The following is a 24663-nucleotide window of genomic DNA, read 5'->3' as shown; positions in this document are numbered from 1 at the left end:
CTGGAATTTTCCATAAACATACAAACACGCTGTTATTTCTCCTGTCTTAAAAGAACAAAAACAAAAAATCTGCCGGTTCTTTTCCCATGTTTTTCTTCCTTTTGAAACAAAACTCCTTAAAAGAACTATGTACTTCCATATCCAATTCCTCTTCTAATTTTTTCCTAAAATTGTTCTTGTCAGATTTTTGCCTCCATCATTCTACTAAAAATGCTCTTGTCTGGAGTGCCTGGGTGGCTCATTCAGTTAAGTGTCCGACTTTGGCTCAGGTCATGATCTCACAGCTTGTGAGTTCGAGCCCCACATCAGGCTCTGTGCTGACAGACAGCTCAGAGTTTGGAGCCTGCTTCAAATTCTGTGTCTCCTCTCTCTGCCCCTCCCCCACTGGCACTCTCTCTTTCTCTCTCTCTCTCTCAAAAATAAATAAAACATTTTTTAAAATGCTCTTTTCAAGTCACAGATGACTTACATGTTGCTAAGTCCAATAGTTCTCAGTGTTCATCTTACTTGATAGTCACTAGGCTTCCATAACACTACAACTTTTTGGTTGTCCTTTTCTTTTCCTGCTTGTTTTTTCTCATTCTCCTTCGCTGGTTCTTACTCTTCTCTGACCTCTTACGGTATCCAGAATCTAGTCATTGGCCTTTTTTTGTACACTACTAATATTTACCTTGGTGATCTCATCCAGTTTCATTATTTTTGACAGCATTCATATGCCATTTGACCCTCAAATTTCTATTTTTAGCCCAGACTTCTTTTATGGATTCCAGACTCCTATCTTACCATTGATTAAACTTTTAATAGACATCTAATATTTACCATGCCCAAATGCTCTCTCTAAAACATTTCCACATACCTATACCTCCCCCATCTCAGATGTCAATTCCATCTGCCATTTTTTTCTTTCTTTTCTTTTCTTTTCTTTTTTTTTTTTTTTTTTTTTTGAGTCATTCTTGATTCCATTCTCTCACAGCTCATACCCAATCCCTCAGGAAATCGCACTGGCTTTCCCTTCATGATATATCCTAGATCTGACTAGTTCTCACTGCCTCCACTGCTACCACTCTTTTTTGCACTGGATTTCTCTGAAGAGCTTTTTCCGTGGATTTGCCATTACTACTTTTGTTCCCTACAGTTCTCAATATATAAGAAACTGAGTGAGTTAGATTATATCCTTTACTCAAAACTTTTCAGGGGCTCCCCATTTTACTTAAATGCAAAGTCCTTACAAAGGCCTGCAAAGACTATACAATCTAGCCTTCCATTACTTTTCTAAACTAATCTCTTCCTCCTTCCTCCTCAATAGCTCTGCTCTAGCCACCTTCCTTGTACACACCAGGCATGCTCCCGCCTTTAGTACTTTTGCATTGCTTGTTTCCTTATCTTATGGACTCTTCTCCCAAAATATCTACATAGATGACTCCCTTACCTCACTTTTATTCAACTGTCACCTTCTCAATGAGGCCTAGCCTGAATACCACATTTAAAACTGTAGCCTTCCCTGCTCCTTACAACCCTGGGACTCCTAATCTTCCTTACCCTGCTCTATTACCCCTCATACATACTTCCAAAAAGTAGCTTATTGATCATATTTACTTCTATGTTAAATTTGCATCTTGAAGCAATTACTTGTACCTTCATTTACAATAACCATTTCAAGTTACCAGCATTATTTATTCATTCACTCAACAAGTCGTTGAGTGCCCTCTGTATATCAGACTGTTCTAGACTGAGGATGATAATCTGTGCTCTCAAGGGTCTTATAATTTCCCGGCAAATCAGTTAATTGCAGGAAAATCACATATCTATGATATGATAGAATAATTATGGAATGCTTTAAAAGCACATAGAACTGTCACTAGCCTAATTAAGGATTTAAGGGATTCTTCCCAGAGGAAGGTAAAGGTCTGAAGGGCAAATAGGAGCAGACCAGAAAAGAAGAAAGTGACCATGAGAGCATTCTAGGCAGAAGGAAAAGTAAGTGCAAGGCTTGGAGGTTAAAGAGGTTAAATGATCTTTATCTTGAGGCAATAAGACACCATGCAAAGACTTAGCCTCTGATTTATCCTCTAGATGAGAATAGATTGGAGAAGGTGAGACTACAACAGAGCAATAAACAAGTCAGAAAGAATTTGAGGGCACTGGTGGGAAACGCAGTGGAGTCTAAAGATGGCTAAGAGGAGAAAATTAAGGACCTAACTTCAAAAATCTATAAAAATCAAAGAACCAGTGTAGTAGGAAGAACAGGGGGAGGGAGATAGATGATGTGGGGATCAGAGACTGGAATGCATTTGAATTTCAGATATGACAAGTGAGACTGTTCTCAATGGTGACAACTCTGCCAAGGGATTGCTTACCTAACCTTGGGCAGAGATGAAGGAATTCAAGGATCTTCAAAGCCAGGGAATTTGAGGAGTCTTCTATGCGGATGTTGAGGTCACTCACGATGATGTTAGAACTCGGAGTGTAGTGTGAGACTGCGAAGCAGGTACCAGACCCTTTCATAAATGAAGGAAAATGGCCACGATGGATTAGTAACAATGATGAAGCCAGATAGTGATTTGGATGAATAGCATGAATTTCAGAAGAACAGAGGTTTTACACAGGGTAGAAAAAAAGCATATCTACTGTCTATCAGACTGTGTTAGGCAGGAGTGAGAAAGCCAAACCCATGTCTCAATTCACATCTGTTTCTGTTACGTGATTGTAGGGGCAGGCACATGTTTTGGCTCTAATAAGATAGTTACTGTAAAATGAATAATGTACGATAAGTAAGAGAAAAAGGAAAAAACTGTGCCAGACATATTAGGCTTGTTGCTTTTCACCCATAAACTTCCCTTTAAATGCTCAAATTGTGGGGGCGCCTGGGTGGCTCAGTCGGTTAAGCATCTGGCTTCGGCTCAGGTCATGATCTCGCAGATCGTGGGTTCAAGCCCCGCATCGGGCTCTGTGCTGACAGCTCAGAGCCTGGAGCCCGCTTCAGATTCTGTGTCTCCCTCTCTCTCTCTGCCCCTCCTCCACTCATGCTCTGCCTCTCTTTCTCAAAAATAAATAAACATGAGATGCTCAAATTGTAGAACCTGCTATTGGTGGCTTGACATTTCTATTATTAGCTTTGTCTTCTGTTTCAGCTTTCAGCAAATGATACAGTTAACATGTCTATATCATGGAAATACAAATAATTTTTTTTCATAAATCTAAGACTCTACTAGTTCAGAATATGTGACAATTCAGTTACCACACTGAAATTTATTTTCATGCTATCTAAGTTATAAAAGCTATCTGAGCATAAGTTTTTAAGCTGGGGATTTTTAAAGCATAATCTAATATGTGAAAATTTAAACTTTCAGAACACATAGCCAGCACTGTCCAAGAGAATTTTCTTTAGTGATGGAAATATTCTATATATGCATTGTGCAGCTTGGTAGCTACTCACCAAAATAGCTATTGGGCATTTGAAATGTGGCTAGTGTAAGTGAAAAACAGAACTTTTAAGTTGAATTAATTTATATTTGAAAAGCCATATGTTGCTCATGGCAACTCTACTAGGCAACACTGAGCTACACAGTCTAGCTATGCAATAGAAAAATAACTGTCACAAAGAAGATTGTAAAAATTATATATAAAATTCTCAAAACAAATCAGTCTTAGATCATTTTGCAAACAAAGGTAGAATATTTCCATTTTTGGTAATGATAGAGTAAGTTATTGTGACAGAACTCTTTTTAAAAAATTATTGAATAAGACTTGTTTAAAAGATCACTTTAAAATCCCTAAAGAGCTGACAAGATAGTGAGGGAAATTCCTGAAGGTCTTCTTTGAGAAGGGGGAATTCAAAATGTAAGTGGAGCATCAGAGCACCTAAAGTGCTTTTGCCCTGACAATATCCAGAGGAAGAGAAGAGATAAACTGCTCCTGTGTCTCTTTAGTACTTATAAGGAAAGTTTTTCCCAAAGCTCCTCCTGCCCTCCCTCTGATGGACTTCATGTTGTATTGGCTTGGAGGCCTCATGCCCACTTTTGAACCAGTCATGGCCAAAAACAGTGGGATTGCCATAATTAGTTTAGACTAATCCAGATTTGCCCCGAACATGAGGTTAAGGTCACCTTTCCTGAGAGGTAGATTCCTGACCAAAAATTAGAATTCTGTTAGCAATAAAGTAGAGAGTGTAGATCCTGGGTACACCACACATGTCTGCCTCAGTGCTCTTTTAGTTTCCATCTTTACTAGTGAAGTAGCAGCAACAGAAGTGGTAGTGGTAGTGGTAGTAGCTGCTGATAACATTTATTGAGCACTTACTATGTACCAGACTCATTAATTTCACCATATTTTCTTCCCATTCTGAGAGTTCTTCTCCTTTTCCTAGGCAGTGAGTTGGCTTGCTGAGATATTTTGAATTTATTCTTTCAACATAAATCTAGAAAAAATATGCTGACTTAAAGTTTTGAGAGGCACCTGGCTGGCTCAGTCAGTAGAGCATATGATTGGATCTCGGGGTTGTAAGTTTCAGTCCCACATTGGGAATAGAAATTACTTAAAAGTAGTCTTTGAAGGGCAGCTGGGTGTCTCAGTAAGTTGAGCCTGCAACTTCAGCTCAGGTTATGACCTCATGGTTTGTAAATTCAAGCCCTGTATCAGGCTCACTGCTGTCAGCACGGAGCCCACTTTGGATCCTCTGTCCCCCTCTCTCCCTGCCCCTCCCCCACATGCACTGTCTCAAAAATAAACATTTAGAAATAAGTTAATAAATAAAGTCTTTGAAAAAAATAAAAATAAAAAATGAAGTTTTGGTATACTCTGTTCTGTTACAACTTTGCCTCTGCAATACAAATTAGCTCATAAGTGATTGAGTCATTTTGTGGCATAGTTTTTGCCACTAAGTGATACAACAGCAAAGTCAAACTACATTGATACAGCAGAATGGTACAGGCAATTTATACTGTATATGATGACCATTCATCCCACATTCTTCTTTTTGCTCAGTTTGGCCACATGCTCTGTCATGCAACTCCTTATTATGTGTTTCTGCCTGGTCTTTGTACATTGGCCTCTTCTCTTTTTAACTTAGCATCCTCAACCCTTTCACATTAACTTACTTCACTTTTTTTTTTTCTTTCTAGAAGATAAAGTCCTATGTTTACTTCAGGATTCCTTTGTTAGGAATTTGCCATGCATTTTTTAAACTGTGCTAGTATTTTATTAGAATCTTTATTGTTTTTGTTAGTTTTCTGTCTTTGACTTATCTGCTTCTAACACTATTTTTCTCATATACCTATTATTTTTAGTATGCAAATTTGCAGAAAGAGGATTTTTCAAGAATTTGTGTGTTATGTTAGAGCAGAAACTTCTATATTTTAAAAAACTGTTCTAAAAGTTTCTATTATATAGACTATAAGAGAATTTCATGATAAATCCTAAAGAGTGAACTGATTGTAGTTAATACTGAGTCACGTAAGCAAGACCTCAGTATGTTCCAGTAAGCATAGAATGGGTGTTACTTTGGGGGTATTATAGAGCTATTGTGTTTGTATCCTTTATGTTAACCTTGGTACTTTTCTCTAAATATACAATGGTTTTAATGTTCTTTTTTTTCCCCCTCTATAATGGGGGTGTCTGTTATGTGTGAGCTACCCTATTTTAAGGAATTCCAGAGTATACTTGTCTTTATCAGATCAGCCTCCTACCTTAGTACATATTTAACATAATTGAATACTGGGCACATCAATATAGTGACATTGTAAGCAGTATTAGAGAAATATTTACAATTAGTTAAAATTAATCTGACAGTCAAGAACTAGGAAACAATTCATAAGCATTTTGGCTTGCCGTTTGTGATCCAAGAGCTCACTTGAGATTTAAATAAGGTACAAAAGATAAATTGAAATGATCCTGGAAGAATTTTCAAATCATTGCCCAAAATGAGATCATATCAGGAGTCAAATGGTAGCAACACCTATTTATGAATCTTTGAAGCTTGCTCTCTGCTGTTTAATTTATGCCCTTTTAAGGTCTTACAACCTGTTCCTCATAGCCTATCAGTCTCGCATGTCTTATAACAGTCTTGACCTTCTCATTTCTGTGATTGGCCAGCTAGTACTATAGATTACCCCTTAGTTCTTGTGTTTTTACATATCATAATTATTTATCATTATTAGTCATAACTCTGATTAGAGTTGCGTTAGCTTCATTAAAATCATAAGTGAAAAATGAAGTAAATTAGAAAACGCAAGGAAAAGGAAAATAATATTAGGCTGGGATTAGTACCTTAAATATGTACCATAATTCTTTCTATTTATTAATATGGGCCATACATTTTGCTCTGAGTTTCCTAGTGACCTGAATAAAGAGGCTAACACTATCAGTTCTAAGATTCATAATGTCTGGTAGCCATGATGAAAGGAGATACATCACAAAGGAACACTTTACTATTTTAAAGTTTTGATACTCCTACAGGGATCTCTACATTAGTGAATCAGATTGAAATATGCAAGACTGACAGTCCTCTTTTTTGCTTAGGTTAGAGGAAAAATTAAGACCAAGAACCTCTTTAGGCCAAGCAGTCTCAAAAAGTGGCTAGCATGAAAACAAGATAGCTACAACTTCTCCCCAGTGCTGATTTAATTCCCACCACAGGCATTTGAAAGATAGAGGACTGGTAGAAAGACAAGAGCTCTCCAGTGGAAAAGGAATAATGTTTCCATTATTTCCTGTCCCATTTACCCCAGTTGCAAAGAAAAAGATCCCCAGAGATAGAAAAGGCAATTTATAAAAAAAATCTCAATCTTTACAAATTTAAAAATAGGTCAGAAAATTGTATCCAGCTATAAAATTGGCCTGACCAGTTTCAACAGCAACCTAATCAGCTTAGAGACCAAAGGTACTGACACTTTAGACTCTAAGGCTGATTATCTGCATCAAGATGTGTTAGGCATCTACATGATCATCTGTCACCCTCAGAAGCCTTCAGAAGCAGCTAGACAAACATGCTTTCTTTGACATCCATATAAGGCCTCAAGGACAGAATAGTACATGAAGACAATAGCTATAGCAGGAACAAATTAAAATGGTTTTCCTCTTGAAACTACTGAGAAACCAATTTTTATTAAAGACATAATAGAATTGGATGAAATTGGGTCTCACCATTGTACTAGGAACTGCAATAGAATATTTGAGATCATAAACTAATCTAAATAGAAAATAGACATGGCCCCTGTGAGACGTGGGTTTGAAGAACAGAATTTTCAGGAGGTCATAATGCCATAAAAAAGGACTTTTCTACATTTCCAAAAAAGAATTTCCTGGTGTTGCTTAGCTGTTCTCCAAAACCAAAAAAAAAAAAAGTGCTTGTTCTTCCTGTTCTATTTTATTTGTGATTTGTGTGTCTGCTTGATAATGTATGTAACTGGCGGGGGGGGGGGGGGGGGGGGGGGGGGGGGCAGGGGGGGCAACCTGATGAAGTGGAGCCTGGCAGTGCAGGCAGTGAAAGAATTCACCCAAGGCAGAACAAAGGAAATAGTTTACTGAATACACCCCAAGGGAGGTGTGGGCAGGACAGCAAAGCAAATACTGTCTGCCACTAGGCAGTGCTGGGGGGCTCTAGTTCAAGGGGGAAGGTGAGGAGGTATGGAACGTGCGCGATTTTCAGTTTTTTCTTTTTTTCTTTTTTGGTACCTGTGTCCGGGTGTAAGCAATCCCTAGGTCAGCTAGGGCTTATGGGTATTTTGAGGTAGGTCGCCCATTGGGCTGTTTGTATTCAGCCAGGGGGTTGGGGAGCACTGTGGGCCCTTCTCCTTTACACAGGTTTCTGCTGTTCAGGTTGGTTGCCTAAAAGTGCCCTGTACAACTGGAGTAAAACCTCTGGTGAAAAACCTAAGCTTCACGCAGGCTGGGATGGAAAGTCATATTTGTCTTTCATCTTAAACATTGCATTTCCTGTATCTTATACATCAAAACTATACAAAATTATGGTGTCAAAAGGGTGGTCTGTGGTCTGTTAAAAAAATGTAAGCATAGTGTGTAGTATCTGGGTATTTTCTCAGCTTTTCTAGAGGGGCATGGTACCACGCAATTTTTTTCTTCTTCAACACATTGCTTATAGTCATCAAACGTGATATTGCTTTGGTTGTGGAAAATATAGCCTATATTTAAACGTAGAATTGTAGTGGGGAAAGTATGGATTGTGGATTCAAATTAACTTAAGCTTGATTGCTCACTGTAACACTTGTTGCTATTTGGTTGAAATACCTAAGCTTCAGGGAATTCCTATAGAAATAGAGCATAATTATACCAAACTTACAGGGTTGTTTGAGAATTAAAAGAAGTAACACATGTAAAACACCCAGTGCTACTTTCTAATACTTAACCTGTACTCAATACAGTGTAGCTATTAATTATAGACATTTTTGTTTCGAAGTAGATTACAAAAATTATGAAGTACTTGCAAATATAATTAAATCTTCAAATCACTTTTATAAAGAGGAAGAATAAGTGCTGTGTTTTTTTTTTTGTTTGTTTTTTTTTTTAAGTATTTTGAAATTAGGGGCACTCGGGTGGCTCAGTCGGTCAAGTATCCAAATCTTGATTTGGGCTCAGGTCATGATCCCAGGGTCCTGGGATAGAGTCAGGCTCTGCACTGAGTGTGTAGCCTGCTTAAGATTCTCTCTCTCTCTCTCTCTCTCTCTCTCTCTCTCTCTCTCTCTTTCCCCTCTCTTTCTCTCTGTCTCCCTCTGCCCCTCTCCACCCCATCTCTAAAACAATTTTTTTTTTTTTTTAAATGAGGGACTAAAGCTGAGCAATAGTCTAGTACCAAGGAAGGGATTCAGTGAGGCATAGAATGTCTAAGTATTGATCCACTGCTCTCATAACAAACAGATGGAGCCTTTGGGGGGTGGTTGGGCAAGGTAAGCTTCTCTGAAAGAGTTTGGTCACCTTTGACATTGTCTTACTTCCAGTCTAACCTTACCCTGCAGCAGAACCAGATAGCTGAGAACATTCTGAACCTACAGACCTTGCCCCCAGGGAGAGGTGTGGGGTAAGTGATAACAAGGTACAGAGTGGATCCATTAACAGTGTTATAACCATGTCCCAAGTTATAATTAGAAAACAGAGATGTATCAAACACTGCATTTTTTATAAATGTTTTATATAATATTTATTATATTATTATATACAGGGCAAAAGAATAACAGGAGCTATGTCATTACTCTTTAGGTTAGTATGAACTTGTGCATCGTGTTTTGAAAAATAAGGACTAGCTTTTAGACACAGAATAGAGCTTGCTTGTTTATTGTGTTTCTAAAAGGGATGTTTTAAAAATTACGAAGTAAATGTTTCTTTCCTAATGATGTGATTGGATGTAAGGGTTCAGGTGCAGACAGATCAGAAAGAATTCTTGAGATGTTTTTGGTGCAAAAAAAGTGGTTTTTAGTAAAGCACGGGGACAGGACCAGTGGGCAGAAAGAGCTGCTCTGGGAATCTGAGGAGCTATTAATTATATACTTTTAAGTTGGGAGGGGTAGAGACAAAGGAGGTTTCCAAAAGGATTTTCATAAGTTAAAAGAAGACTTAGGGGATCCTGGAGGCCTAGCTATTGTTAAGCTAAGGTTGTTTTTTCCTCTAGCCAGGCATTAACATTCAGACGGTTGGGAGTTCCTGCAGAAATGTCAGACTCTGCCTGTCTCAAGTATTTGTCAATGGGCTGCAAGTTAAGGAAATTTAATTTTATCTGCATTTCTTTTGCCTTTGCTCTCTGCATCACTAACATTTTAATAGGCTTAAGGGAAAAGGTTATGCTATGTTCAAATAGCATTTTAATTAAATTCAGGCTATACAGAAAAAGCTTTAAGTTTGAAAACTTGTATAGAAGATTATGGTATCAAATATGACAGCTAGATTCTAGTTTGTCTGGACATTATAGGTTTATCGGGCTTTTGTTTCTTTTTGCTTAAAAGTAAATACGCAGTGAAACTACAAAAAAATCAGAAATCTTTGTGGGAGAAAATATAAGAAGGTTGAATCAGAACTAGTTGAGATGATTCACTGTGTGCATTGGACACTACATTTAACTTTAGTGAGATAATCATACAGTACTTGATAACCAGGAAATCAGGAATCTTGTTTGCAACCTTTAAGAGAGGGTGTAGAAGCAAGGAGTTTGTTAGCCCATGTGACACTGTGTGCTTTCGAAAGGGATGCCTGTTTGGGTGAACAGATAGAAATGTGTTCTTTCTTCACAGTCCCATTGTCAAATACACGACTTGCTAAGTAGAGCAAGGGGCTGGAATCTAAATTGCATGTATTCTCCTGTAACTAATATAGAGTATATAAGAGTATATTGGTGTAAATAATAGAGTACTGGTATAGAGTATATTGGTATTGAGGGTATAGAATATATGAGAGTGTATTGCTATCCTGGAGAGGGAGTAGAGAATTAAACTTGGGGAGTGTTGAAGTATGGTCTGGTGTGATAGCGAAGAAGCCAAAGTGCATTTAGTGTGGAAGCAAGAAAGGAAAAAGCAGCAGAAGGTGAGAAGGGCAATAGAGAAAAGAAATAGAAGAATAAAATGCCAATTTTGCTCACGTTGCAGTTTTACCTGAGGCTGTAAGAATCCTTGTATCCTGCCAGCCTACTTAACTTCTTTAGGAAGAGGAAAAGAATGGGAAAGGGGTGAAAGAATTTTCATGCTGGGTTTTCTTATCACACTATATTACCCATAAGATATAACACAGTATTTGCAGATTTTTCTCATTTGCAAGACATTTTGGGATGTATTTCTCTTGAAGTTAAATGGCATTTTGAGTGTATTTTGCAAATGAAAGAGAGAAGGCACAAAGGGCTTCTGGGACTTGCCAAGGTCACCCTATTCTTTGGGACAAAACTGGGATTAGAACCTCAGTAATAGAACTGCCACTATGAAGTTTGTGAGAGGAAGCTGAGATTTCTTTCTATAGCAACTTTTATGGCCCAGTGAATTATTTTTTTTTAGATTTATGTACCAATAAAAAGTATTAAGTTTAGTCAAAAAAAGATGCTTTTAAACAATCAGTATAATTGGAAGCATAAGATAGTCTGTAGAACGTGCTAACACATTCTAACGTTACATATCTCTGTAGAAAGAAAAGTGCTGATAAAGATGCTAATATTAATTTTTTTTATTTCTTTGAAAATACTAAGATCAAAAATGCTGAGACCTGCAGCTTTGCCCTCTGGATTTATGTGGGGTCCTGCTGGTTGCTTTTTAGAAGGAGAGGATGCCTGATTAGTGTTAGCAACAGGAGGCTGAAAACCTGTCAGGCTTTACATAAAAAATTGGTTGCTTATGCCCACTGTTTTCTGTTAGAGTTTTTGCATGGTGTCAGCATTTATTACCTTTAAGTAATGTAAAAAGCATTACTTCTTAAACGCTTTACTCAAAGGCTTTATTAAAAAAACACTTTATTCAAAAAAAAAAAAACAACCAAAAGAATCTACTGTATGTAATTTTTCCTTAGGAAATTACTCTTTTCCTTGATCACTCTGATTCTTTGGAACAAGAATATACAACTCCTACTGAGCTAATTTCTAATCAACACAAATCCAGATCGTTCACTGAAGGAAGCATTGAAATCAGGAAAACAGAACACTAGCTGATATAGTCTAGAAGCAGAAAGGCATGGAGTAAAGTCTACTACAGTTTCCTTAAGCCCTTCTGTCCTCGCTGCTATTCTATGAACATCCTTAGTACAGTCTTGCTTTAGGGTCTTTTCATTTACTGTTTATTTTCACTCATGTGTATGTAGGTGACTCCCTCAGTTTCCTTTAACTCTCTGCTCAAGGGCCACCTTGTAAGAGAGAATTTCTCCGACAATACTATTTTAAAACAACTTCCCTCCTACCTCACTATCAGTCCCTTCACCCTGCTTTATTTTTCTTCTTTCTCACCTCCAACTAGAGTGAGCTCCATGAAAGCAGGGACCTAATCTATTTTGTCGATTGCTTTATCTCTAGAGCTTACATCATGTGTGACACATATTAAGCAAATAAATGTATTTGCTGATTAGAAGAAAGACATTTAAGGCCAGTTCTTGGTGGCTGGTTTTAAGAGGACTAGTGATAAGGTTATGATGTGCCCATAGGAAAGCCATCAAGGTCTAGATTCCTTTCAGTTAGGGGTAAGATTGTTCCGTGCAGATCCAGAAGAAAGGAGCAAGACCCCTAGGTTATAGGAGGACAGATTTGGGCTAAAAGTAAGAAAGAACCTGATAGTAATTGCAGCTCCTGAAAAGTTTTTTATTTTTCTGTTAGATGCTTATATAGATTGTATGACCACTTTGGGGAATAATTGTAGAGGAGATTTAAGCATGTTAAGCAACATAGTTTATATTCTAACATTTCTCAAAAGTATATGATTCTGTATTGACTCAAAAATAATCACTGAATTTAGTTATTCTTCAAAGTGCTACTGGACATATGTATCTATTATGTTAACACCTAAATCAAGGGGTTGACAAATCACACCTTCTGGGCCAAAGTTGGCCTGTCCCCTCTTTTTCTAAATAAAATTTTATTGGAACACAGCCCTGACTGTTCGTTTATATATTGTCCATGGCTTCTTTCACACTATAATGGCACAGTTGAGTAGCTGCAACAGAGACCGAATGACACTCAAGAGTCTAAAATATTTAGTATGTGGCCCTTTACCAAAAAAAAAGTTGGCTAATCTCTGCACTTAACCAACAAATTGCAAAAAATAATACATAGAAACCATCTCTGTTCAGTCTCCCAAATACCTCGTCAATATCATCATCGTTGCTATTTTTTATTGTTTTATCAATAAAGATCCAACCATAATAATATAACCACTCTGAATATTTATTTATTTATTTATTTTTAATTTTTTTATTTTTTATTTATTTTTTTTAATATATGAAATTTATTGTCAAATTGGTTTCCATACAACACCCAGTGCTCATCCCAAAAGGTGCCCTCCTCAATACCCATCACCCACCCTCCCCTCCCTCCTACCCCCCATCAACCCTCAGTTTGTTCTCAGTTTTTAACAGTCTCTTATGCTTTGGCTCTCTCCCACTCTAACCTCTTTTTTTTTTTTTCTTCCCCTCCCCCATGGGTTTCTGTTAAGTTTCTCAGGATCCACATAAGAACCACTCTGAATATTTAAATAGAGGGAATTTAATAGAGGGAATTTAATGAAAAGAATTGATGGAAGAGACAGGAAGATGCCACCCATCCTCCCAGGGAAACCAAGGAAGGAAGTAGTTTTATCAGAGTCCAGAGGCTGGGATTATACATTAGAAGGTGGAACAGAAACTGGATGGGGTTGGAGGGTACGGGTGGTGGGGGCGGTAAGTGTGGTGCTGTTACCTGAAGTTGGAGTCACAAAAAGATTCTGCTTTTGCCTACAATGCTGCCTGAGGTGGAGAGAGAGAGAAACATTCTGGCTTCTGCCGTAGTGCCTTCCATTGTCTGAACCATTGTCGGAAATCAGCAGACACAGAAGCCTGAGAAATGGAGTTTTCAGAGTTTGTCCCCCTGAAATACAGAAGAGTGTAGAAGAAGGTGAGGAATGCATCTAAGAATGCCCAGAGCCAAGACCAGAACAGCCGCTCATAGTTATTCAGTGCTACAGTATCTGTACGCCAGGTACAGAGCTAAACAGTTTGTATGAATCCTCACCTGGGAGGTAAATACTAGTATTATCCCCAGTTTATAGATGAGGCTTGCAAAATTAAGTACATTGCAGGTACATTGCTAAATACACCAAATTAGAATTCACTCCAGGTTGATCATACTCCAAAAGTTTGCTTTTAGTTCTCTTATACATGAGCAAGAAGTAGTTTGGAGAAGAAAAGAAACTTGCTAGCTGAAATGACGGTTACTCCTGTTACGTTTTTGTACATCTTAACAGAGCTATAACCTTATGCTGTTACTATAGCATTTAGAGTTCAAGGAAACCCCCACTTAGATGAGGGAGTGTCCTTACACCTTGAAACTATTATTAAGCAGCCTTTGTGTACCCAGTGTACTGGGTAAAAGGGATTATTAATTGTAACTACCTAAGAGTGTTGAGATAGTTTGAATAGGTAACACAGCTAGAGACCTCTGAATAGTGTGCCACAGAATGGGTACCTGCTAAATGCTTAGTAAATGTTAAGTAGCTGTTGTCATTGTTAATATTTTTATTATCGTGACTCTAGGAGTGGTTATCACAGGAAAAGAGTGTAAATTAGAAAGTTTATGAAATATTATCCAAATGCTTTATTAAACCCTTCTGTTGGACTTTTTACTTTGCCTGTATTTAGGAGATTCCTTACAACATAGTCAAGAATGGGGTGGTTTTCTTCTGTTTGTTTTTCTGTGAATGGCCCTCATGATGCCTTAGTTTGTTAATTCAGAACTTTTTCATGTGGTTTTCTATGAAATGTCGTCTCCTCTTATGATTTCATAAGTTCCTTTCACCTAGGATGGCCTTTCTCCAACTGTTCCCAACATATGACCTTTGCCTTCCTGTGCCCATGTCTTTACTTGGTTTCATTCTTAATAGTTCCCTCCGCCTAGAAATTTTTTCTCTCTCAGCCAGCTCAATTCCTATAATACTTTATAATATTATGAAGGATAGTTATTGGGGCATCTGAGTGGCTCAGTCGACTGAGTGTCCAACTCATGATTTTGGCTCAGGTCATGATCCCAGGGTCGTGGGATTGAACCCTGCATTAGGCTCCACACTGAGCCACTCCCTCTGCCCTTCTCCCTCGCTCATTTGCACTCTCTCTAAAATAATAAAAAATAAAGTACATAACATTTTTTTAACAAAGGGTAATTATTTTTAATACTTTTTTTATAATTATAATATACTTGAGATTTTCCTCCTCCACAAATATTTCCCTAATTAATCACATGACACATGGATCTTTTACTTTTATTACAGCACCTATAGGTCACCTGTACCATGCTGTTGTATATTCACTGCCTGAGACAGTGCTATGTATCTGGTAGAATTTTTTTTTAAGCTTATTCATTTATTTTAAGAGAGAGGGAGAGAGTGCCTGCAAGGAGGCAGGCAGGGTCAGATAGAGAGGGAGAGAGAGAATCCCAAGCAAACTCTGTGCTGTCAGCATAGAGCCCAACATGGGGCTCAAACTCACAAACCGTGAGATCAGAACCTGAGCCAAAATCTAGTTGGTTGCTTAACTAACTAAGCCACTCAGATGCCCGGGTAGCATTTGTATCTGGTTTCTCCAACTAGATTAAAAGCCATGCTTGAATGAATGTTTAGGTGGTTGGTGCTTTACAAATACTTAAGTATTATATGAAAACTTGTAGTTGGAGTTCAAAGTATTTGTATTATATATATAAAAAAAATCAATGATGTTTGCTTAAAAATCAGTCTTGCTGCATGGCAAAGCCACTGACAACTTTAGTCCTTGTGTCAGATTCCCTGAAAGTAGGTAGAATGGATTTTCTTTGACCCAAACATAAGCACACCATGAAACAAAACACCCTGGAAGTGATGCACTAGGTAACCTATGGTAAACAATTATTTGCTGTTTTGTAAAAGGCAAATAAGAAGGGTGATTGATAAGCACAATCATTAGGTTTGATATTGCAGTGTCATATTTTATTTATTTATTTTAAATGTTTATTTTTTTAAATTTATTTTGAGTGAGAGAGAGAGAGAGAGAGAGCACAAGCATGGGAGGCGCAGCGAGAGAGAATCTCAAGCAGGCTCGTGGAGAGCCTGACGCAGGCTTTGATCCCATGAACCGTGTCCTCATGACTTGAGCCAAAATGAAGAGTTGGATGCTTAACTGACTGAGCCATACAGGCGCCCCTGGCCTATTATTTTCATACATTCTTCAAGGGACCATTTACAACGTACTGACCTCAGAAAACCTTATAAATGTAGAGATCCAAGGGAGGGTAGTAAAAATCTCAGAATGACCTCTGAGAGTTTAATCTACTCATCATTTATTCGCAATTAAGAATTTTATCTACTGACCTGTTTTGTTCTTCCATATGTAAGGGGGTTATTTTCTCCATATTTCAAAAGCAGTAACAGTTTTTTAGGTGCCACAACTGCAGAACTCTAAAAGATAAGTCAAGTTAGGTCAGATTGCTCAAATACTGTGAGATGTTGTACTTTTAATTCTTTGTGAACTTAGAGATTGAATTTAGGGTGCCCTGTGGTATTTGGAATCTAGACCTAACTACATTGGCAAGGTTTTCCTTTTTAAAAAATTCAGGTAGAAGAAGCATTCCAAATGTTTAAAAACAAATAACCCTCTCTTCACCCTCTCAACATCCTTCTCTCTCCCTACCCAACATATGCACATGTTTTGAATCAATTTAGTATTTTACTTTCTGTGATGTTCAGAGATTAAATGTAAATCTTAATAAGTCCAAATTCCTTGAATTTGAAGGTGTTTAGACTTGAGGCATAGCATTTGCCCAGTTCATTCCACATCTTAAAATATGGTTTTTGTCAAGGCTAGACAGTAAACAGCTATAGTAGTGGGGATCCAAACCACAATTAATAGTACTGAATGTTGTCTTACAAACCTGCCTCTTGATTCCTTAAAATAAAGAGCTGGGAGTAGCTGTGGCAAATGGACCTCAAATAATGTTACCAAAAGAGATTTTGTGTTTTAGTTTCTTCACATAGTTTTTGTGTGTGTTTATAAGGAGCTACCTGATGGATTGATTGTAAAGTAGACTATGACATGTATCTGAGTGTAAAGTTATACGGAAACTGTCTTAATGCTTAATTTTGTTTAAATTACTTCAGTTGTTTCTTCTGTGGCTAAGATTACAATTCAGAATCTTCAGTCTGAATATTGGTTGTAAAACGGTAAAGCAAATACCAGAATTATAGCCATAGCATCAGGCAGTGAACTAATGTGATGAGTTAGGCAATTTTAATTGTAGGGACATTGTCCCTTAGTTTCAGTATTTTTCAACAATCATACCATTTATGATTTTATTTTATTTTAGCCATGTCCTTTGGGGGCCCGAGATTTTCGAGAGAAACAGTGTGCAGACTTTGACAATATGCCTTTCCGTGGAAAGTATTATAACTGGAAACCCTATACTGGAGGTAATGTATAATCTGGCAGAGCATTCATCATGCTTGAGAGCTTTGCAAATATGAAAGAATATATAAATACATACAAACACACACATACATTCATACACATACTAGTAAAAATTAGTGTTTGCAAATCAAAGCAGGAAAATGCTTACAGTACTATAAAGTTTCCTGTAATAAAGTTTATATGTTAGTAAAAATGATCAGAAATCGTTTTTTAAAACCTAATTCTATTTAACAGGGTTTTTAGAAACCTAATTCTATTCTATTCTATTCAAGTCCTGGAAAGGATATAAATCCAAATAATGTTTTTGAGTTCTTGAGACCTCCTTGGGATATATGGACATTACATTATAATCATTTATAATCATTGCATATTTAGAATTATCACCCTAAAAACAGATTATAACAATATAAACCAACTCAAAAGTGGCCAGGAAAATCTGTATTCTTTCTTGGCCAAAGGCCAAGGATCTTCCCCTAGATTATTGTTATTCTTTTTTTAGTGTTGGGAAACATTTTTACCCTTTAATTTGGCATGTATCAAACACAAATTATTTAGTAAACACAAGAAGTTTTCTTGTACTCTCAAAATATAAATTAAATTTTGTTAGAATTTTCTCTTGGAAGAATTGAATACCCTTTTAAAAAACTTCAATGTTTGTTTTTTATTCTAACATCTTACTTTGAAAATTTTCCAGTGGAACAGTATTAGAAGAATTTTACCGTGACATCTTTATACCCACCACCAAGATTCTACCATTCACATTTTAATATACTTCCTTTATTATATGACTAGTCATCTCTCTATCCATTAATCTATTTTATTTTTTAGATGAATTTCAAAGTAAGTTGTAGTCATTAATATACTTTCCTCTAAGTACTTCAACACGTATAGCATTAACCACAGTTCAATATTTACTTTTTTTGAGAGAGAGAAGATTATGTACAATGAAATGCACAAATCTTTTTTTTTTTTTTTTTTTTTTTTTTACGTTTATTTTTTAAGTAGAGAGAGTGAGACAGAGTGTGAGCAAGGGAGGGGCAGAGAAGAGGGAGACACAGAATCCGTGGTAGGCTCCAGGCTCTGAGCTGTCAGCACACAGCCCAACACAGGGCCCCAACTCATGAACTACAAGATCATGACCTGAGCTGAAGTCAGATATTTAACTGGCTGAGTCACCCAGGCACCCCTTAAATGAACAAATCTTAACTGTACTCTCCCTGAGTTTTGACAATTGCATGCACCTGTAAAACCCTATTGACATATAGAACATTACCATACCCCAAGATTCTCATAGTCCTCATAGTCCTTCCCAGTCAATAGCTGCCTCTACCTATTTCCTCCAAGAGGCAAACCACAGTTCTGATATTTCTGAATCTATTACCATAGATTAGTTTTGTCAGTTCCAGAACTTCATATACGTGAAATCATGTCATATTTACTCTTTTGGGCAAGATTTCCTTAAGCCAAATGTTTTTGAGACCCATCCATGTTATTGCATGTATGAATAGTTTATTCCTTTTTATTGCTGAGCAGCATTGTATTGTAATAAACAGTTTGTTTTCCCTTTCTGCTATTGATGGCCACCTGAGTTGTTTCTAGTTTTCAGCTGTTCTGAATAAGCTGCTGTGAACATTTGTGTAGAAGTCTTTTGTGAGCATATGTTTTCATTTCTCTTGGGTGAATACTTAGGAGTGGAATTGCTGGGCAATAGGGTAGGTGTGAGTTTAGTTTTAAAAGTAATTGCCAGATGTTTTTCCAAAATAATGTACCATATTACACTCCCACCAATAGGTATGCTTGTTCCACATCCTTGCCAACATTTGGTATTTTCAGTCTTCTGGCCGGTAGAAAATAATGTCTCTATGCAGTTTTAATTTGCACTTTCTGACCAATGATTATGTTACACACATTTTTTTGTGGACATTTTTATGTGCTTGTTGACCATTTATAAGTCTTTTGTAAAGTGTCTGTTCAAATCCTTTGCTTGTTTTTTAATTGTTTTTTTATCTTTTTATTCTTGAGTGGTAGTCATTTATCAGATGAATTTTACAAGTATTTTCTCCCATCTTTGGAGCTTCCTGTTACTTTTTTTTAATGTTTTCTTTTGAGAGAGAGGGTGAGAAAGAGAGAGAGCTAACAGGGGAGTGGCAGAGAGAGAGGGGGACAGAGGATCTGACGTGGGTTCCGTGCTGACAACAGAGAACCCAATGTGGGGCCTGAACTCACGAACTGTGAGATCATGACCTGAGCCCAAATCAGTTGCTTAACCGACTGAGCCATCCAGGTGCCCCTCTCCTATTATTTTTTAGTGGTGTTTTGGATAAGTATAAGATTTTAATTTTGATGAATGCTAATTTTTCAATTTTGTTTCCTTTTATGGTTATTGTGTTCAGTGTCCTATCTTAGAAATCTTTGCCTTTCTCAACTCAGGAAGATATTTTCTTATGTTTTCTTCTAAAAGCCACATGGTTTTGGTCTTTACATTTAGATCTACAGTCTAAAAATAATTTGGGTGTATGGTGTGTATTTGTAGTATGGACTCTATTTTGTTTCTCTGATCTATTTGTCAACAATAGAAATGCACAATGAAATGTGCACAAGGCACAAAGAAATGAAATGGCAGCAATACTATGCTAGTACCACACTGACCTAATTATTATAACTGCATAGTCTTGGACACAGGTAGTGTAAGTTCCTCCAACTTCGATCTTTTTTTCAAGAGTTCTTTGGATATTCTGAATGCTTTGCATTTCTATATAAATTTTAGAATTATTATTCATTTTTATAGAAAAACATGCTAGGCTTATGATTGCTATCATGTTGAATCTATAGATCAATTGAGGGAGAACTGACAAGTTAACAATATTATTTTGACACATTGAGTATTGACTTCAACAGTGAATTTATCAAAATAGTGTGTGTATATATATATATATCCATTTATGTTTATGTTTTCTTTAATTTCTCTCCATTATGTTTTATAGCTTTAAGTGTTAGTTAAGAAGTGTTGCACTTCTTTTGTTAAACCTATTCCTGAGTAAGTTATGGTTTTTGAACCTATTGTAAATAAAAGTTTAAAACATTTTTAATTATTTTCTCTAGTATATAAAATTAAATAGATTTTTATATATTAACTTTTTATTCTGTGACCTTTCTAAATTCCCTTCTTAGTTCTAAGAGTTGTCTTGTAGATTGTTTAGGATTTTCTTCATAAATAGTCATGTTATCTGGAAGTAGTGACTGTCTATAATAATCTTTATACCTTTTAATTCATGTTCTTGCCTTAATTCACTGGATTGGCCCCTCAGTACAACTGGTACATGTATGATTATATGTGTTTTTCTTTATTCCGTTAATATATGAATTGCTTGATAGATTTTATGTCAAACCAACATTTTATCCCAGGATAAACCCCATGTGGTATTGATTTATTATCTTTTTATATGTTATCAGATATAATTTCTGATATTTTATTAAGGATGTTTGCATCTATGTTTATAAGGAATATTGATTTGTAAATTTTTTTTTTATCATGTCTTTGACAGGTTTGGGTATTAGAGCTACTCTGGTTTCCAGAACTAGAATCCCTATTTATTTTGAAAGAGTTTGTAGGATTGATATTATTTCTTCCTTAGAATACATTTCACTGGTAAAACCACTCAGGCTTGGTATTTTCTTTGTGAAAAAAAAATATACTACAAATTCAACTCCTTTAGTAGATAAATGGCTATTTAGATTTTTAAAAATTCTTATGTCTTAAAGGAATTTGTTACTTGCATATCCCATTTCTTGATAGAAAACTGATCATAACATTCTCTTACTATCCTGCTTAATATCTGTGGGCTCAGTAGTGATAAATGCTATTTCATTTCTGATATTGATAATATGTGTTTTCTCTCTTTTCCTTGTTCAATCTTGCTTGAGGTTTATCAATTTTTTTAATCTTTTCAAAGAATCAACTTTTGGCTTTAGTACTTTATTACTTTTTTATTAATTTTTGTTCTTATATTTATTATTTTTAAATTTTGGGTTCATTTTGCTTTTCTGCATTCCCAAAACCTGATTTAAAAGAATTTTTTTTAATGTTTATTTATTTCTGAGAGAGAGAGAGAAACAGACAGAGCGTGAGCGGGGGAGGGGCAGAGAGAAAGGGAGACACAGAATCTGAAATAGGCTCCAGGCTCTGAGCTGTCATCAGGGCTTGAACTCATGAGCTGTGAGATCATGACCTGAGCTGGAGTCCGATGCTTAACCGACTGAGCCACCCAGGTGCCCCCCACAAAACCTGATTTTTAAAAAAATTTCCTTTAGTCCAGAATCTTTTCTTATTTACATTGTGATTTCTTGTTTGACCCATGAGTTATCTGAAGTATGTTATTTTTATTTCCAAATATTTGATATTTTCTAGATTTTTTTTGGTTATTAATTTATAATATAATTCTATGATCAGAGAATACTCTGTATGATTTAAATATTTAAAATTAATTGAGATTTGTTTTATAGTACAGCTTATTGTTCATGTTGGTAATGTTCATCTATACTTGAAAAGGATTATTTTCTTCAATTGTTGGATACACTGTTCCACAGATATCCATCACATCAAGCTGGTTGATAGTGCTGTTTAAATCTTTTAAATTTGTTCTGACTTCCTCTTTCAGTTACTGAGAGAAGTGTGTTAAAAATCTCCAACTGTTAAAAATATGACTTTGCTTGTTTTTCTGTAAGTTTTTCTTCATGTAATTCAAATTGCTTTTATTAGGTGCATATACAATTGAGATTCTTTCATCTTACTGTAGGAGGGAAAGAAGTGTCTAAAATAATTAACAGATTTAATAATTAGCATCTAGATAATGTAAGCTTAGTAAATCAACCCTAAATTCATAATAAGCTTTCACTGAAGGTAACTGGTAATGATGTGACCTTCCATTTGGAGAATCATCTTAAATCTTCTCGAAATAAATGCAGTACATCTTCTGAAAACTCACTGTAGCTTAGGAAGCTAAACACATCTTCAGTAATAAAAAAGGAAGAAATGTATTCTTATTATCATCATCACATAGTGTAATAGTCTAAGGAATACATCCTTGGCATTTATATGTCCTACATATCAAATACTAACTTACATAATTAAATAACATTAAAATTGAGAGAACTCATGTTCTCTTTTTCTTTTTTAAAAAAATTTTTTTTTTTTTTAACGTTTATTTATTTTTGAGACAGAGAGAGACAAAGCATGAACGGGGGAGGGTCAGAGAGAGGGAGACACAGAATCTGAAGCAGGCTCCAGGCTCTGAGCTGTCAGCACAGAGCCCGATGCGGGGCTCGAACTCATGGACCATGAGATCATGACCTGGGCCGAAGTCGGCCGCTTAACCGACTGAGCCACCCAGGCGCCCCACATGTTCTCTTTTTCAAGACAGATACACAAAAAGCTGCCTTAAATTCCAAAGCATTATAATAAAAAATGGGAAAAGAGCTATACTGGGTAGTAATGAAAAAAATCGCAGTAAAATTCATTAAAATTTAGAGTAATTTTATTAATGAGAATCTTACAAAAATAAATATAAACACCTTGATTATCAGCTCAGGAATAAATTATTTTATTTATTACTTGTTATTTTTGTGTTCAGTACAGCAAAGGTATCATTACCCTAAGTCTAGTAATAACATTGAAATTATATAGAAGTTCTATAGCCTGTAGACATCAAAAATGGAAATAAACATAGAGTTAGGCCGGAGGTTGTCAACTGGCAGTTCAGGAACCAGATTTTACTTATATACATGTTTTAACCTCCACAGTATTTTTGAAAACTTTGAATGAATTACTAAGAAAAGTTTTTATTTCAAAAATCTAGGTTTTCAGATTCTCATGAAAAAAATAGAACTTCTGACAATATTGGGCCATCTTCTTGCATTATACAACAATCAACTTTAACAATGATCTCCTTTAATGAAATGTTCTCTCATTTACCATTGTCTCTACCACTCAGTTGTCTTGTCTCTTTTATTTCACATACTTTCACCCTGCAAAAACCTGGTTTCTACTTTCACTAAGACTAAGCATGTCATTTTTTCTTTCTGCCTTATTTTCTTTGCTAGAAGTAGTCTTCTTTATTTCAAAGAGAAATCTTATCAGCATAATTAGAATGAAGCCAAGTGTTTTAAATGAAGGTTCAACAAAAGTGTTTTTAAATCATAATTTCAATCAATAGATACATATTTATATGTAGCTTTCTCATGCAGTGTTTTGAATAAAATAAATTCATATATATTGCTACTTTTCCAATATACTATGGGATTATAATATTACTCTGCTTATTTTTTAAATTACTATTATTTATGTCCATTTTTCACATCAACCTTAAAAATACAAATTTCAGTGACAAAATGAAAATGATGACATTATTATATGCATTTATTCACAAAATTAAATTGGGTATTGTTTTATTTGTTCACGTTTAATGCTCCATGTAATATCTTTGATTTAGTAATAAGAATTATTCAAATCTAATGCTATAATTAACTTTACCTTTGATTTGCTTATGTCATAAAAATTTATCTCTATGCTAAAGCCACGTTTGTTGAATATGGTATGTTTAAACCAGGTACAAATTCAGAGGTGTTTTTGTTTTTGTTTTTGTTTTAATTTTTGTTTTTGTTTTACAAGTACCATATCCCTGCTTCAAGTAGCAGGGTTTTGTATCAGCTGCAGTTAACAAGGGACATATGTTGTAGAAATTTCCATTTATTACATGAAGTTATTGTGTCAAGCCTCCTCAAACTTTATTTTCTTAGTTTTTCTTTTAATGTTTATTTATTTATTTTGAGAGAGTGAGCAGAGAAGGGGCAGAGAGAGGGAGAGAGAGAATCCTAAGCAGGTTCCACACTGTGAGCATAAAGACTGAAGTGGCACTCAGTCTCACAAAATTTGAGATTATGACCTGAGCCGAAAGCAAGAGTTGGATGCTTAACCAACTGAGCCACCCAGGCACCCGCGTTTTCTTAGTTTTAAAAAAATCTTCCATTTCATCCATTTTTTTCAACATTTAGGTACCTTTACTGTGATCCCTTTTGACCTAAAATATATTGTTAAATATATATTGGAAATACGTGAACATTTTAAATTTTGAAACTGCTCAATGGATCCTCTGTCAAGTTTCACAAGCAATGAAAATAAGTGTGAAATTTTAGCAAAGAAGGAAAGAAACCTACACATCTGGGTATATAGTGCATTATGTCTGTATAAATTGTAAATTTACTGTGGTTAATATGGGATCACCGTTTCTTACAAGAACCAGTCCATTTATTTCTCTTCTGCTGTATTTGTCCAGGTGGGGTAAAACCTTGCGCATTAAACTGTCTGGCTGAAGGTTACAACTTCTACACTGAACGTGCCCCTGCGGTGATTGATGGGACTCAGTGCAATGCGGACTCACTGGATATCTGTATCAATGGGGAATGCAAGGTTGCTCCAATTACGAATTTCACTCCTTTTTGTTGGGGCTTTTGAGACTTTTGTCTTCTTTTCTCAGATATTAGCTCTTAATTAAAACTGTGCTCAGTTTTAATAAAAGA

At 36.0% G+C, this 24663-nt stretch overlaps 1 protein-coding gene across 1 annotated transcript in view; it reads left to right on the top strand.

The window, feature by feature from the left end:
* Positions 1 to 24663, top strand: part of ADAMTS6 (ADAM metallopeptidase with thrombospondin type 1 motif 6) — a 296246-nt gene that overhangs the window by 203745 nt on the left and 67838 nt on the right. The window contains exons 14-15 of the mRNA XM_042987636.1: positions 16988 to 17090; positions 24420 to 24553. Coding sequence (XP_042843570.1) covers positions 16988 to 17090; positions 24420 to 24553 — 237 coding nt within the window. The remainder of the gene's footprint in view (positions 1 to 16987; positions 17091 to 24419; positions 24554 to 24663) is intronic.

The sequence above is a fragment of the Panthera tigris genome, chromosome A1 (assembly GCF_018350195.1).
Source record: "Panthera tigris isolate Pti1 chromosome A1, P.tigris_Pti1_mat1.1, whole genome shotgun sequence".
In the NCBI taxonomy this organism is placed as follows: Eukaryota; Metazoa; Chordata; class Mammalia; order Carnivora; family Felidae; genus Panthera; species Panthera tigris.
This window is presented reverse-complemented; position numbering and strand designations above follow the sequence as displayed.